The following is a 17,903-nucleotide window of genomic DNA, read 5'->3' as shown; positions in this document are numbered from 1 at the left end:
ATCTCTTTGAACTTATTTGCTTTAAGGTACTACTTCAACAGTTTGTCATCTCAACTCCTCTGAAACCACACAACAGAATTTCATGAACATTTGTAGATAATAAGGACATACTATGTAGATGTGCATATCGACAGGAAATTACGATTCAATTTTTTTTCTAGGAGTTACGCCCCTTTGAACTTATTTGCTTCAATGTACTTCTGCAACAGTTTGTCATCTCAACTCCTCTGAAACCACACAACAGAATTTCATGAAATTTTGTAGATAATAAGGACATACTATGTTGATGCGCATATTAACAGGAAATTATTATTCAATATTTTTTCTTATACAACTTTTTTTTCTTACACTTATTTAATTTCTCCAATGACAATGTGGGGACGTGGGGTATGTGAGCGTGCTCACTAAGGTTCTTTAATTTTTGGAGCTTTTGTCCAAAGAACTATAAATCAAATTGGTGTGGCCTAAGTTGTAGAAGTCTTCACATTGGAATTTCTATGGCCTGTTTTTAGATACATATTATTTTAGTGTATTTATTTGAAAAATGAGTTCCAAATCCAAATTGCATATGAAGAGTGAAGGGCTAACTCACAGTTTTTACACTTTTAAAGCTGTCCGGTGGTTGTCTGTTCTTACAATTCTTTGCCAAGTTTCTTTACTTTTTGCCCTGACCTTTTGACCTGAAACGTGCTATGTTGGGGATCCTGATCCCGAAATCTTGGGTTTAAAAACATGAAATCCTGAGGTTGCGAATTGCTTGACATCCTGAAATTCGAAAAAAATAATTCCCCGATCCCAAAAGGATCAATCCCAAAATCGCGAGCTTTAAAACGCCTGATCCCAACATTTTTGCAAGCTGGGGTTTCCAGGTGTGTTGATAAGTCGTTATCCTAAGGCTATTTTTGTCTCATTTTTTCTGTAGACTTAGCTTTCTTTTTTTATTACCATGCATTGTCAAGCTTGGTAACTCATAATTGTTTCTCAGTAACTCAATGTACGATGCTGTCCCATACTGAACCTTCTGACCTTGTTTGTTTACATTCAAATTTCAATGGCGTCAAAATCACGTGATGTCAAATCGTTCTACCCAATCAAATTGCTCTACTGTCAATTAGGTTTTTTTTCAGTCTGCGGCAATTACGTTATTCTTTGTGGGATATTGCTTTAAACTAGTTTGCAATAATGTGGGGTTTTATTCAACAGGAAACCTCATTTTTTGCCATCCCTTTCGACATCAATGGAATTTTGTATGAATATTTACCTACAGTCATGATGGTCAGAATATCGATCTTTTTATAATGAATAAAAAAAAAAATATATGAAAAATAAATGTAAATTGTTTTTTATTAACCTTCTCTATATTCCTGTACAAAATTATGGCATGGACATCATTTTTTCATATAGTTTTCCTTTCATTTTGATTGGGCTTTTTTCGCGGGAAAATTGCAAAAGACGTAAGGAGCATATCATTTTAAAATTCCTAAAAATACGATTTGCTTGACCTGTATTGCCTGCCACAAGCCTGATGACGCTGAATGGAATGTACACAAAGCAATGGAGGCCGAAAGTGGGATTTTGTGAATTTCTAGAATATTTTTAGACATTCGGAAGTCGGAATTGAAACAGGCATTAGAAAATTGGCATTTTTTAGCAATAATTGAGAACAACAATGAAAACTTACCTTTAGAAATGTTTTTTTTATTAAAAAATGCATAAAAAACGTATTCTGCACTGTTTTTCTACGCAGGAAGTAGCGTAATGACGTCAATGCGTAGTTTCCCCGTGTGTTAAGCTCAAACACAAATACCTAACGAACTGACAAGATGACCGATTTTAGACTACGGTAGGATATGTTATGATGATTTGATATTTTTTGCCTATGTTTATTAAAATTTAAAAAGTTATAAACCAGGATTAAAGTCTTTGAATTGTTTTTGGTGATAACCTGTAAGTGTGTAACTATTCCAAGCTTAATGGCATATGATACAGTTAAATGGGCACTAGCTACGAGATATATAAAAAAATCTAAAGTTTGAATTTTTTTTGTTCAATCAATAATTAAAGTGAAATAGTGAAATAACAATTCGCTTTTTGCAGCCAAAAAGGTTCAATTTTGTCAAATTACGCTAAGAAACATTGATAATTAGTTATTCACTTGCAAGTGAATGAGTCGACCTCTTTAAATCCGTATTTATGTGAACTTCAATTTAACCCCCTAGCTAGAGATTGACAACGCATGCATTGTACATGTACTTGTTATTTAAAGAAAAAGAATAACAACAATGAAAGTGAAACTACGGTAAATCATTTGATTACTAATTTGATGCCCATAAAATCATTGAAAAAAAAGCAAATAGAAACATCTATTTTTAATCTATAAAATAAAATCAAACAGACCTATAAAAATCCAATTGCACGTGTTGGTTTAATCTATTCATATCTTTATTTATGTTTACATCGCTTATATGGTCATCTGAGGTCAAATCGATAGTTAATTAGATGGCGTCTGGATTAAAATACACACGAAACGAACCTATATATTATCTACCCCATGCTCTGTAAACTTTTTATTTTAGACTTTTGATAGTTTGGATAAATGTGTTACATTGTTATAAATCAAATATGAGAATTTGAGTCAAATCGGTGACCATGAATTTGACAGCTAGTGCCCCTTTAAAGGGAAGATAACAATTTTGCTAACTTAAAAGTTATTTTTTGCATTGTCAAACCGTAAAATTGGGAAAAAATGCATGTCTGCAACTGTTCTGTAGTCCACACTTGAGACTATCATAATACACAATTACAAAGTGCTTGTGACAAATACATAATCCATTATCCTACAACTTATTTTTTATTGTATATACAGGGCTAATCTTTGTAAACGATTTTAATTGAGACATTGTTCATAAATGTCATTATTGTTAACCTTCTTTTGACCTTTCAACATATTACATAAAAATACAGATAAGGCATAGTTTATTTTAGCTTCCTCATTCATTTGTCACACTTTTTTTTAATGGTTTCTAAACAAATATTTTCTCTGCATTTATGGGAATGAGTGGTTGCAAATAGCACACTGAATTTGTGTTAGAATTTTCTCAGCTTAACAATTGACCCAAAACATGTTATTATTTGATACAGTAAATACAGTAAACCACTCCCTTGCTAACTGTCCATCAAGAACAGTAAACCACTCCCTTGCTAACTGTCCATCAAGAACAGTAAACCACTCCCTTGTCCATCAAGAACAGTAAACCACTCCCTTGCTAACTGTCCATCAAGAACAGTAAACCACTCCCTTGCTTACTGTCCATCAAGAACAGTAAACCACTCCCTTGCTAACTGTCCATCAAGAACAGCAAACCACTCCCTTGCTAACTGTCAATCAAGAACAGCAAACCACTCCCTTGCTAACTGTCCATCAAGAACAGCAAACCACTTCCTTGCTAACTGTCAATCAAGAACAGCAGTGACTGAGAATCTTTTAGGAATGATTTGTATTTCAGTTAGGGTATTCAATGATTTCCTTTCTTATGAAGAGAAATGAATTTGTACTGTAAGTAATAATATGTGGTATGATTGCCAATGAGACAACTCTCCACAAGAGACCAAATGACACAGAAATTATCAACTATAGGTCACTGTACAGCCTTCATTAATGATCGAAGCCCATACTGCATAGTCAGCTATGAAAGGCCCCGAAATAACAAATTTAAAACAGATATAAAACAAATCATATGAGAAAACTAACGGCCTAATTTATGTACAAATAAATGAATGAAAACAAATATATAACACAGTAACAAATGACAACCACTGAAATACATGCTCCTGACTTGGGACAGGCACATATAGAATGTGGCGGGGCTAAAAATATTTGGCTGAGTACTAGTACATGTAGTACATTCAACAACTAAAAGACACTGAAGTACAGATGTGAGAATACTCACAGTAACTGTCAGCTAGTACACAGCCAATAACAACTAAAATAAAATCTACATCTAAGACTTCTGTTTTATGTTCCACGGCAAAGTAAATGCATGTTAAGGCAAGAGCAGGTTAAAACATTTTGAATATTAACCCTGCTTTGTAGCTAGACAAACATGCTGAGCTGCTATTTCATAAGGTAATAGTCCAAAGTCGCCCTACCAATACACATTATTTTGACTTCAAGCCATCCAGACTTTGCTTTTACTCCATAACGCTGCATGCAAATCATAGAGGCTACAACACATACCAATTTTTAAGTCTTTGGTTTGTCTTGGCTATGATTCACACCCACAACCTCTTGTACTCAAGGCGAGCACACTACCACTTGACCACATAGGCAGTTCCACATATATGACAGGTCAAGTTAAGTTCACATGTGTATTGTACATAAGATTAAACATGGATTTACACAATACTCAACATTGATTTGGATTCAAATTCTCAAGTTCATTCTCATCTTGTCTTCTTGTTGGACAAAGTGTTTTTCTTATATCAGAGATTATTAAACAAAATGTGGACCGCATATCATGGTTCATAATTAAAAACATTGGCAAATATAATGAGTAACTAACAATCATAGCAAAATGTAAACATATAGGGAAAGAATTCAGGGGAGTAATCAGTGATATGTCTTGCACCGTAGCATCGGAGAATATATAAATAGTCAACGGCCATTCCACACATAATGTTAAAATTAAAAGTCCAATAGATTGAGACTCTTGTAATGTATATTTCCAGTTCCTTTGTAAATGTTCTGGATTGTTGATAAGGACTTTCTTTTGTTGAAAATACATCCTCATATTAACATAAACAAGAATTATAGTTAGCATGGACATAAGCACACAGGGAACCAGGTGCACCACAATAGCACAAAACCTGACATAAAATTCTTCATACTTCCTACTATTGAATGCATCTCTATATTGAAAGTCACAAGGGTTTGCTGGTTGGTTGACAAAGTCAAACAATTTATAAAAATGAACAAGTAAAGAGCAAACAAATATAAGAATGGTTAACTTGAAAAATCGGTTGATTTTGGCATACCATGTTAATGCTTTAAATGGATGTTGTAAACACTGAAATCGCTGTACTCCATAAAATATAATCTGCCATAAACTGGCCGTGTGAAATATGGCGGGGAGAACATATCCCATGATTCTGTAGGTATTGCACCAACCAATGGTAGCTGGTTCTAACAGATCATCTGTGGCAAAAAAGTAAATAAAGACTGGATATTGACACAACACCAGTAAAGTGTTAGATACTACAATCCCATTTTTCTGTACAGTTGTTGCTGATCGACGGTCTGTTACATAGTTTGATAATACAATATATACAATGGTAAAACAAAATGTAACTGATATAATCACTGGAGCAGGTACACTATACAAGTATCTAATTAGTTCTAAATCATAGTCAGTTGAAAATGTTCCATTTATAAAAGGGGGCAATCCAAGTACACTTTCTTTCATTTTGATTGTAACGTTATATTGCACTGTTAGTCTTTTTAATATCACCACTGAATTGAACCTTGAAATAAGCAGTGACTTCATTAATGCTAGATAAAATCAATATCCTTTTACTATACACGAGGCAGTTAGCACTATGGATTGTTTTTCTGTTTGAAATGATCTCATTATCATAAATGCCTCTAGTTCTAAAAATAGCTAACACAATTAATGTGTATTCAATCCATGCCAGATAAATCCTTCTTACTGATATACTGTAGTAAGATTTAATCAATACTCCAGTAGGGTGAATAACAAAGCAATAGTTTCCAATTGTATCATCAACAAATAATGTCTCCTTCTAATTTAAAGTACAAATAATACTCAGGAATATATTTCTGTTTTGTCTTTCTTCCTCATTGCATTGTGGTCATGAAACATGAGATATGTCAATGAAACTTGATTAGCTGATTATATTGAACATGTGGCTTTTTTCTTCTTTAATAAACAAGGAAGTCATTGTAATGTGATAATGGATATTTCTATGTCTGACCATGCAATTCCTCCTGAAACCCTTCACTGTTGTTAATAGTAGAAGAAGTATTTATAGTTGTTGCTGAGAGTTGTTGTAGTAAGATTAATCTGAGTTTAAATATTTGATTAAAATTAATTGGTTTGTTAGTATTTTCCCTGAACAACTCTTATCAAGCTTTGTAGAGATGTGCAGTAAAAAAAAAATGTTTGTTTATATACTTTTATTAAATTCTTTGAAGCTGCTACAATTTATAGATTCTTATGCTTGAAAGAAAAAAGCAATTTTTATGTCAACAAAAGTACGTATATATATACAGGGTCATTTTGTTTTCTATTAGCTGCATGTATCGTCTATCAATTTATCCCTCTCTGGGACCCATATCAGGTTTAAGTTTTTGAATAAAGTAGTTAAGCAGTAAAGTGTGCTCACATAAGCTTGAAACCTAGTACACATGTACATTCAACTTCATTGTCATGATCTTGTGAGCAGGGCAAATTTTTATAATTGTTTTTTTTGTTTATTATTAGTATTTATCAAAATATTTTTAATCACTGTAATTCATAGTATGCCTGCAGAGAATAAATCAAGCATTGGAACAGTAAATTTTAAAGGAAGAACACTTTTGTAACCAGAATTCAAATGATTTTTATTTTTATATTTCTTTGGAATGCAAAGAAAATTCAGTGTTTTCCTTTTTTCAGAGAAAGTGAAATGATTTACCCAGTACTACAAGCAGTGTTTGAGAGAACTGGGATTAAAGACAAAATGTGTTTTTGTAAGTTCTTTCTTTTTCTTTTCATTTTTTTTCTCAAGTCTAATTCTGTGCATATAGTACACCGTGTGGCCATTGTTTATTGTAACATCAGTATTGGCTTACAATTGTCAACATATTTAAAACACCAACCCTTCAAGAAAAGTAGTGTGATATTGACAAATACAATGTTTATGTTAAAATTTTAATTGCAGTCACTGTTGCAAAGGCTTTATCAAAACCCTAATCTGTATGACGTCATGTCAAACCTATAATCTGTATGACGTCATTTCAATCCTCCTTATCTGTATGACGTCATGTCATATCACATAAAAAAACATCTACTTGAGATATATGTATATAATAAAGTGTATATGATATGGCTTTTTCAATATCACACACCGTATCAACCCTCAACCAATATAATCCCTCGAGCAAAGCTCTTGGGATTATATTGGTGTCTCGGGTTGATACGGATGCGATATTGAAAAAGCCATATGATATTCTCTATATATTTACAGCAATATGTTATGAGTGTATACAGACAAGTGCATCTATATACCCTAACCAAGAATTACTTCGGACAGCAACTCAGGCTGTTGGAAATTTCCTTAGAGCAAAAGACTTAACGCTCAAATACATTGGTAAGTTAAGTTTCAAGTGGGACTATTGTGGGTCATTTAAAATTTGATTGGGATAGGTTTAAAGTATTATATCATCTAATGTTTCAGTGATGATCTGATTACTACTTCCATTTTCCAGTAATAAATTAAAAAAGAAGTTTTTAAACTGTGATTTATCTATGTTCTGTATCTGGATGAAGTTTTTGTTCCTGGTAGTTTACTAGAAAGTTGTTGTTATGCATGCCAACTTGAAACTCTTTACAAATGTTTTATATGTTCATGATGATGTGATTTTTTCATAATTAGATATTTATTAAAGTCTATGTGCTTAATTAGGGTTTTGAGCCATGTTCCATGGTTCATTGAAAACTGATTATACAATGAGGGGCATGGTGTCCTATGGAAACATATTCTTGTTAAAATTATGAATAGACGTACTAATATAGGATGAAAGGAGATGAGGAATTATTGTCAATGAGATGGATTTTTAAAGTAACCATATTTGACCAACATTATGTATTTGGTTATTATTTTGAATGAAGCTGACAAACAGTATGCAGTATATTTAAACGTATTTGTATTTAATATATAATTGGCAGGAATAAAGGCTTTAACTGGTTTGGTCAGAGTCAGTCAGGAATTTGCATTACAATACCAAATGATTGTTGTAGAACTTTTAGATGATCCAGATGAAACTATCAAAAGAAAGGTAAGATTTTACAATACAACAGGTGTGAAATTGTCTGGAAGTGTAGCTGATATGAAAATGAAAGTTTGTATTAGGTTTTCCAAGTACATTCTCTCATGATAATCTACACTTAGCCATTGAATTAACAATACCAATGTTTGGAATTGTTTCTTCAAATGATGTTTTCAAATCTTGTTTTGGAAAAAAAAATACAGGATTGTTGAAGTTTTTAGGAGAAAAAAAAACTTTTCCTCTTCATTAAATGTACAAAATTACTAATCAGTGCAAAATTTAACCTTCCTGAAGTATATAAAATATAATGTTAACACAAGACATTTATTACATAAATTTTAACTAGTAATGTCTTAAAAAAAAATGCATTAGACAGAAAGATTCTTGCAAAATATTAAAGTAAACCAGTCAAATGAAATGTACTACATGTAATACAGCAACATATATTAGCCACTTTATTAATGATGATCATATGACAGAACTTGTATATACTTTCAGACTCTAGTCCTACTATACAACATGACAAACTCAGTGAATGTACAACCAGTATGTGATAAGCTCTTACAACACATGGTCAACAGTAGTGATCCATTCCATAAGGATGATTTATTACACAAAATCATAGAACTTACTCAAAAGTATCCTTTGTATAAAACTGAAGACCTGCTACTTTGACTATTTTAAGTATTCCAATCGATATATTTCTATTATTATATTTTTCATTCCTTTAATATTAATTGCTAGGCAAAAAAATTCAAAGAAAAACTCTTGATTGCAGAGAGATTTTATTTTTAAATTAAGTCTTATAATTTCTATTTTATCAAAATATTTATATTCCCAATTTTGATATTCCTAGGCAAAGCAAGACTTACAGTTAGAAAAAACTCTTGATTTTAAATTGTGAATGTTTTCTGTAAATTTAGTTCATGTGTAATATTTTTTTAGCTTTGTGACAATTTTTACATCCCTTAACAACATGTAGATTTTTTAAACCAGAAGTTTGGTTTGTAGATATTATGTTTAAAGTTTTACAAATCTGTCCTAGTTCTTCATCGTCCATGGTAATGAATAAAGTTATTTCAACTTTACGGAAAGGTATGTTTAAATGTGTTCTAAATAAGTTAACCCCTCAACTGCAGTGATGGTCTTGTTATATAATATAACTAACTTGAATATAGGAAGTTATGGGTTTGATTCAAGGCCAAGTCTAACTATACACTTGAAAACTAATAATTGCTGCTTCTCCACTAAGCATTTAGCAATTCTCCTATAATTGTCTTTTAAAATTTCTATTTTTTCGTAGTACTTTTATGACTGCAAAAGTATGAAGGTTTTAAGAAAATATTCCAGCAAAAAGATATTAATTATGGTTTTACCACAAATATTTGTTTTTGAAAAAGAGAGGCGAAAGATGCCACAGATATATATTCAAAAAGAAAATTTGAAAACAAACTGACAATGCCATAGAGAAAAACAACCAGAAGACAAACAGTACTACACAAAACACACCATAGAAAACTTCAAGGCTACATGGTACACAAAACACACCATAGAAAACTTCAAGGCTACATGGTACACAAAACACACCATAGAAAACTTCAAGGCTACATGGTACACAAAACACACCATAGAAAACTTCAAGGCTACATGGTACACAAAACACACCATAGAAAACTTCAAGGCTACATGGTACACAAAACACACCATAGAAAACTCAAGGCTACATGAGCAACAGGAATCCATCCAAAAACTGGATATGACTTCATAGAAAACTCAAGGCTACATGAGCAACAGAAATCCATCCTAAAACTGGATATGACTTCAGGTGCTGCATAGAGGAAGGTAGATCCTGCTCCGTATGTGACTCCGCTCGTGTTACTCTTATTTAATAAATAATTAATTGATAGGTTATATCAAGTAATTTGGCACTACATAATAACAGATTGGTAAGAGACTCTTATTTAACCCTAAGACATCACCTTCATGTAAATGTTCTAATCCTGATGTCTGACATAAGGCCAATTAAAATTAATTGCTAGATTTTCATCCCCGCCCGCCCCTCTGAAATCGTCCCGCCCCGATTTTTTTTATTTAACAAAAATACGATTTCCGGATTTTATCATGTCCGTTACCGGGAACCATCGATAATTTCGTTTCATTCAACACTTCCTGTTTCAAATTTCGTTTTTGTATTTCTCCGAGTAATCTAATAACGATATGATTGAGTCGACATATTCTGCTGCTCTATTATGACAACATCTACCGAGAATAGAGATTGATAACGAGAAGGGCATGAAATATTCGAGTAACGAGTAAAACGCCTTGTCATTTAACGCAAATTGCGGTAGTCAGAAGTGAATCGAAAACCGTGCTTTTTCTTTATTTTATTTTATACGATGAATTTGTGTCAGGAAATTTGGACTGTAAATGATATCCAAAGCGCAAGAATCGTAGAACAAATTGGTACAAAAAACATGACTAAATTAAAGAAATTGACACAAGCACGAATTTGTTTGATTTATGACCGTACATTGAGAAAAAAAAGTCGACAAACACGCATTTTAATTCCCTTATATTTACCCATGGCTGTTGTTTTTGTTGACAAACAGCAAACACCCTCTGTTACTGTCCCAATACCCTCAATTTAGTCATTAAAAAACTACCTTTTGGTTAAGTTCATGTTTTACATCACATAATTACTTTCCACACTGAGTTTACATTTTATTTTGTACTCATAATACTTGTGTTGCATACAATTGTACCAATACATTTTATTGATTTTATGTGGACTACAAACCATTGCTTAGAAAGCAAAATAAATTTGGTGTAGGTCTAGTCCAATTGAAGAGAGCATTTCTCTTCCCTTTGATGTATATTATAAATAGGTTTCTAAAGCGGCAATTACATGTATAACAGTGGTTGCCAATCAGGGATTTTTATTTAAGAGTTTAAAAAATAGTGTCAGATTCCTTATACAACATGTATATACATTATACAAGCTTGTTTTACCCTAGCATATACCCCGCGGTATGAAGAACTTGTGACAAGGGTTTCATATGAAATAAAATTTAAAAAATAAAATCCTCCCACCCGCCCCATGTTTTTCAAAAATTTGGATGAAAATCTACTTATTAATTTTAGTTGGCCTAAGAGGACAGAATAAAATAATGCAAACATTATTTTTTGTCTTGTGAAATACTAGACAGACTTTTACAAAAGATAACAATCTACTCTGGCTGGGAGAATTACAGAAGCTCATTCTACAACTTTGTATACGCATAAAATATAGATAGTGCTATTTGATATTGAAATCATTTTCATTCACATAACAGAATATTGAATTATGACTGATTTGTTCTTTCTGCTTCTAGGAATAACAAAGAACACAGAATTTTGTCAACATTTAGTAAAGAAATCTGTTGAATGTTTGTTCAGGGAAGATTTACTTGAAGATATGGTGAAACTTGCATCCTGGGTAATTCTTATTTATAATTGTCTGATCTTTGGAATAACTTTTTTGAGTCAAACTTGTATTCAGCAAATTTAAGGAACAGGACAGCCATCAAGTCTATATATAGCAAGGTTAACATATAAAACTTCCATGTCTGTATTGTTAATTCTGACATCAGAAAGGACAATATGACAGATTATTTAATACAAAATATAGTATGTAAAAACTGACATGTCTATAGTCATTCTCAATAGCCCTAATTTTGGAATTGTACTAATTTGCTATTTACTAGTAGTAAAAAATATGCATGTTTCAATTTTGAATTTCATTTCTTGACCACAAACAATAAAAGTCCTGTCCTCATCCTCGAGCTCCCAAAAGATTTTTATTTTAGTTGAACAGAAATCACCAATCCTTTTACTTCCCATAAAGTTCCTGTCTTCAATTTAGCAAAAAAAACAGCCAAATGGAAACTTTTAATATCAGTAATAACAATGATTCTAATGTAATTATTTTGTATCAAAGGTTCTGATTGGATGACAGTTAGAGTAAATTCTCTATCTCCTTGTCTGTAACTAAGAAAGCTGACATTTTGAATTGCGGAATGTATTGATATGTAATTTCTACAATAATAAGCAAAAAACTCACATGTTGCACCTAAAAATCTTCTTTTTATAAAATTTTATAACATTCTGAAATGGCCAAGAAGCCAGAAAAAGCCTGAAACATACTTATGACATCACCTAGTTTCGGGCCCAAAGAAGATAACATCTTTTTGCGGAATTTTCTTTAATGCAAATTTTACACTGAAATAATGATTGAAATTTGATAATGAATTTATTTTGCATTAAAAAAGAGATAACTGTATTGTAATTGAAGCTTTGCGAACATCCATCAGTAGTTTTACTGTCGCAAAAATTCCTGTAAAATGTCGCCAGGTAAACTTAATTTGCCACAATAAAACTACGATGGAAGTCCCCAAAGCTTCTAATACAATACAGTTATCTCTTAAAAATACAATGTTTTTATTAGATAGAAAAAATTGAAATACTGTATCAAAATTATTTATTTCACAGATAATTGGACAGGAAGCGGAATTACTTAAAAATATGCCAAAAGATAAACTGATGGCTTTGTTTACAAAGCAGTTGTCAAGACAACATATTACTGTCATGACTAAATTGTGGCTTACAAATGCCTTGATGAATCTGGTTACCTCAAATGTATTGATGACTGATACAATAGCAGAACCTGTAGAACAACTAGTGAAAACAGTGGATGATGTTATAATTGTACAGGTATTCTAAATCTACATATACAATTACAACCCTCACAAACATTTCTCAGTAGAACTTGAAATTTAATAGCTTTATTCTTTTAGAATATTTTGGTGGGAGTTTGAAATGGAAAATAATATAGAAAATCAACATTGAAATCACTCTCACACCTATATTTCTTTTTGATTTCAAAAATATATTAATCATCAACAATAACCTGTTGAATAGTCATGAAATGGAAAGTTTGTTTTCAACACAGAGCCTTGATTCACACCAAACAGCAACTATGAAGGGCCCCCAAAATGACTAGTGTAAAACCATTCAAACAGGAAAACCAACATTCTAATCTATATTAAAAACGTGAAACATTTATGAACCACATCAACAAACGAAAACCACTAAACATCAGGTTCCTGACTTAGGATAGGTGCAAACAAATGTATTGGGTTTAAATGTTTCAATAGGTACCAACCTTCAACCTTACCTGAAACAATGGTGTAACATCACAACATAGAAAGACTTAACTATTTATCAATTATTATTTCTTATTTTTTTAACAGAAGTTGCAAGAGTTAGTAAGAATTAGTCATTTGAAGCCAGAAATATCAAAACCAAAGATTGAAAAGGTTTGTATTCTTTAGAGCAGATGTAAATGTAAAAGTAAATGCTTTCTAGCAAATTAGGGCTGTTCTTACATAATCTGTTCCATACCATGTTTTCTATGCCTTAGATTATTTTTTTTTAACTTAGTTGTATTAAAAAAGCAGATAACCCTGTGAGAAAATACATTTATCATTCATTTGTAGCTGGCACCTGAATCTGGGACAAATGAATCTCATAGAAAAAAATAACAAAATTTGAAACAGGAACAGAATGCACATTATCGCTATTCCTGGCTGACCTTTAGAATCTGTTCCCCTGGAACTATTGATGTCATACAACAATCACTTTTACATTGTGGTGTCAGACATTTTGTATTGTGACATCAAAATTTTTTAGGGAACCTGTGTGATGTCCAGTAATGGAGGACAAATAGCAATAAGGTGTATTGGGCTAAAATTCAAACAGTTTTTAAAAACTCAGCCATGAAATACAGTTTGTGAGATTGCAAGGAGGTTCTCTGCTTTGTAGTGCTGCTGTTTAAAATACTCATTTTGTTAAAATACAACAGTCTATAATCACCTTTAATTGTTTTAGATGGACTTTACTTTGTCTTTTCTGGATAACTTTGTGTCAAAGTCTCTAAAGAATGGAGCCCAACCCTATAGACCTAAGAATATGAGATCTAAACAGACACAACAAGAACAAGGTATTTTCGAATTAATGTAAAGACTGTATTGTACTTGAATACATGTTCTAATGGATCTTAGATTTTCTGACTTTCATAGAAATATAATAGACAAAATATGTGATGGCTCAACACAAAAAGAAATCACTAGTATTTTTTTATGTCTCAAATTAGGCTTGTAAAAGAAAGACATGATTAAAATTTGTCCAGAGGATTATTTATTATTTAAGTTCTTAAGTTATTTCCCTTGTTACATGAAACATTTAAAAATCTTCTTGAGCAGCTATAATTAAGGTAGCACAATACAAAGATTTTTCATCCCCAATCAGACATCTTTAAACTGATGTAATTCCACTTATATTTCTTTAAATTTTATAAATGAGGTACCAAAAGAAAGAAGAAAGAGTAATCTTTCAAATTGTGATAATTTCATTATGACATAATTATTACATAATTAATTATTATGTAATTAGTTGCTATATTGTGATGTCCACACTTGAATGAATTTAGCTTCTTTGTTCTTCATAGCATCCCAAAATATTTTATAGATTCTTGCACAACACAGCTTGACCTCCAAAACTGTGTCTCAGATTTTTTCTATTGTATTTCATTCTCTCATAAATCTGTATTGAAGTTTGCAACATCAATTCATAAGAGACCACTAAATTCAGTTGGGTATAAAATTTGTTCTATTGATGTTTTTGGAAATCTGAGACACAGTTTTGGAGGTCAAGCTGTGTTGTACAAGAATATATAAAATATTTTGGGATGCTATGAAGAACAAAGAAGCTAAATTCATTCAAGTGTGGACACCACAATATAGCAACATAATAATTAATTATGTAATAATACTTCTTTCTAGAAATGATATGTTGTTAAAGTAGTATACCGCTATAGTTTATATTTATATTATGTTATTGATAAGTTAATTATGTAGTATTTTTGTTAAAAATGTTTCTGTGTACAAAATAAAAGATTTATTTTATTGTATATCTTATCTTTGGTAGGTGTGACAGAATTATTTAAAGGTATTCAGAATCAAGGGAAAGTGGACATTTTGAGTAGACTTGGAGAGGATGTAGCAAGCTCTGGTGGTACATCTCTCACTGCAAGGTTTGTAAATAGATACTTTAAAAATTTGAGCTGTAATCCAAAAGGTACAAAAAGTATAGCCAAAGCCAGGCAAGGAATCAGAGCTTTACATAAGGGAGATAGATTCCTTAATTTAAGATAATTTCTAACATTTTGTAACAGCAAAATTTGATAACAAAAAAAAATCTGTTTTCATGCCAGTGATGAAGTACTGGCTACTGAGCTGGTGATACTCTCAAATACTAACAGAACACCAGCAGAGGCTTCGACCCAGTGGTATAGTAATAACATTAACTGTACCAATTTTTCTGCACCAGATGCGCATTTCGACAATAGATGTCACCTTAGTGATACTACAAATATTTCTGTACTGTTAATCTTTATACCATTATCAAAAATGTATGACAAGTAGTGATTTTACTTTTCTTGGGTCTTTGTTATAAAATGTACATTTAAGATATGAGTTCTAGTTAAACTGGATTCTAGTCATGTTGCATGAACACAAAAATGCTAAATTAATTATATTCTTTTTTCTTTTTAGTGATTCAGTATCCAAATTACCAACAGTGAAGAAGGTATGGGGAAAGGAAGGAAGGATTGTAGATACCAAAGAGACAGAAAAAGAGGAAGAAGATCATATAACAGAAGTAGATAGAAATAGGCAACAAATGGTCTCTGCTTTGTTTGGTGGCATAACGCCAGGACAGGTAAACAGCTTTCAGATACATATTATCAACTGCCTGATCTAGACTTTGATCTAGAGGAAAATACATTGATTTGTGAATTGACATGACGCTTATTGGCTAACTTTCAGTGTTATATCGTAGATCAGTCCTTCTAAACTAAGTGATGTACAATAATACAACTGACTAGGATTTCAAATTTTCCTGCTGTACATTTTTTATTCTCCCCAGGTACCTTATATTGCTCCATTAATAAAGGCTAGCCAAAAGTGCTGAATGTGGCATTAAACACCACAACAATTAATCAATTTTGTCTCTCAATAGAACAGTTTATTTTATAATCATTTTATGCTTCAGTGAGTTAGTTAAGAAAGAGCTTTGGTCTTGTTTAATTTTTATGCTCACCTTTCAAGTAATTATTGACATGCAACCATTGACCGCACATTGTTATGTTGAATCTTGATAAGTTTAAAACATTTCCCACAAAGTAAGATCACTTTGAGGTACATAATATTCATCAGATATTATTTCTTGAAATATTACCTTTAGAAAGTTGTAAATCCTCAAACAGATTATAAAAAATAGCCATTATAACCTTCATTTCACCCCTTTGTGCATTGAAATTGATTTTAATTCCATAATCATTTATAAATCTGATTGTACCTCACAAAGTATTATTTGGGGAATTAGGCAGTTTATAACCAATGTTTGAAAGACATATATGATATTGTGAAGACTATTGTCGTGGCACTTTTGAAAAATGAAAAGATGTAGAACACTGCAAAAACTTAAGTTTTCACCAACAACCAATGGTGACCCCCAAAAAATAATGACAAAAAAAAACCACAAAAACAGAGAAAAGTGTCATTTAATAGATAATTGGATTTCATTCTAATTTATTTGCACTTTTATTAATTGTGAATTACAAGTATTTGTCATTTTATTTGTTGAAGGTTGAGAAGACAGTGGAACTAGAAGCTGATCCTTTTTTCACAGAAGAGGACAATTTTGATATCAAAAGTGCACAGCAATCAACAAATATGGATACTGGAGGATGGAGACAACTTCACCAGTCATCTGTTGAAAATTCACCCAATAAAAACATTTCTAGTGACAATGTTAAGCTATTGGATGATTTAAGCCTCAGTGAAACTCAGTATTCTGAAAATTATACAGGAGAAGCATTTGATGCAGAGATGACCCATTCTAAGCCTCATATTGACAATGATTCTTTTGATAAACATTTAAGTGCTACAGACTTATTACCATCTGGAGGTGGAGGAAGTCTATATGAGGATTTTATAGAAGATGTCTAAATCAAAGATGAAAAGTCAAAATACTCAGATTCCTTACAAATTTTATATGATGATGATAGTGTATCATGATACTTGAAATAAAAGATATATTATTTATTAAAAGATTTATTTATGATATAAAATTATTTTCAAAGCTGAATAGCAGGAAAGAAGAAAGTATTTATTATGTTATACTGTCACATCTTTTCCAAAAGATAATGCTTTTTCTTGTCAGACGGTTTTCAGCTGTTTACCAAACAATTTCTATTAATATTAAATAGGTTGTATTCTTCAATAGTATCAGTTTCTTGAGGGTGAAAAAAGATAGTTTCTCTTGTTGCCTGAGGTTGTTCATATAGTGCCCATAAAATGTCTTAAAGATATAAGACATTACATGTTAACAGCAGAAACACCAGATAAGATGGATACATTTATTTAATTCTGTTTGATTTTTCATTGCTTTTAACATTAGTCTGTTTGATTGTTCTATCATCTATTTACATTTTATAAAAGCTGTGATGTGGCATTTATCTGCCTTAAGATATTATTCAGTGCCTATTTTATCTTGGGTCGCAATATTTTGCAATTTGAGATATTAAACTGTGAATTGAGAATCATTTAAACACATATCAGTGAAATGGCAGGAATTGAGGACAACAAGGACAAGAACATTGAAATGGCAGAAACTGAATCACTTTGGGATATGGAGAAACCCACAGGCGAAGCGCGAATTGATAAAATATGTGTTGGTCTCATTACGTTTCAAGCTG

General features: G+C 31.7%; 2 protein-coding genes across 2 annotated transcripts in view; one reads left to right on the top strand and one right to left on the bottom strand.

Moving 5' to 3' along the window:
* The window catches only part of LOC143067814 (AP-4 complex subunit epsilon-1-like), a 29,621-nt gene extending 12,365 nt beyond the window's left edge, over positions 1 to 17,256 (top strand). The window contains exons 8-19 of the mRNA XM_076241378.1: positions 6,675 to 6,748; positions 7,246 to 7,368; positions 7,947 to 8,056; positions 8,546 to 8,685; positions 9,030 to 9,142; positions 11,419 to 11,522; positions 12,575 to 12,796; positions 13,336 to 13,401; positions 13,973 to 14,084; positions 15,071 to 15,176; positions 15,697 to 15,862; positions 16,792 to 17,256. Of these exons, the coding sequence (XP_076097493.1) occupies positions 6,675 to 6,748; positions 7,246 to 7,368; positions 7,947 to 8,056; positions 8,546 to 8,685; positions 9,030 to 9,142; positions 11,419 to 11,522; positions 12,575 to 12,796; positions 13,336 to 13,401; positions 13,973 to 14,084; positions 15,071 to 15,176; positions 15,697 to 15,862; positions 16,792 to 17,154 (1,699 nt within the window). The 3' untranslated portion in view covers positions 17,155 to 17,256. The remainder of the gene's footprint in view (positions 1 to 6,674; positions 6,749 to 7,245; positions 7,369 to 7,946; positions 8,057 to 8,545; positions 8,686 to 9,029; positions 9,143 to 11,418; positions 11,523 to 12,574; positions 12,797 to 13,335; positions 13,402 to 13,972; positions 14,085 to 15,070; positions 15,177 to 15,696; positions 15,863 to 16,791) is intronic.
* Positions 3,905 to 5,857, bottom strand: LOC143067823 (sex peptide receptor-like). Its single transcript, XM_076241391.1, has one exon. The coding sequence runs from the start codon at positions 5,541 to 5,543 to the stop codon at positions 4,407 to 4,409; it is 1,137 nt and encodes a 378-aa protein (XP_076097506.1). The 5' UTR covers positions 5,544 to 5,857; the 3' UTR covers positions 3,905 to 4,406.
* Positions 17,257 to 17,903: the final 647 nt, after the last annotated feature.

This window comes from Mytilus galloprovincialis, chromosome 1 (assembly GCF_965363235.1).
Source record: "Mytilus galloprovincialis chromosome 1, xbMytGall1.hap1.1, whole genome shotgun sequence".
Taxonomy (NCBI): domain Eukaryota; kingdom Metazoa; phylum Mollusca; class Bivalvia; order Mytilida; family Mytilidae; genus Mytilus; species Mytilus galloprovincialis.
The sequence above is the reverse complement of the archived record's forward strand: the minus strand, read 5'-3'. Positions and strand labels throughout refer to the sequence as shown.

Coding starts and splice junctions, on each gene's coding strand:
- LOC143067823 (XM_076241391.1), bottom strand. CDS start 5,543: ATGAAGTCACTGCTTATTTCAAGGTTCAATTCAGTGGTGATATTAAAA.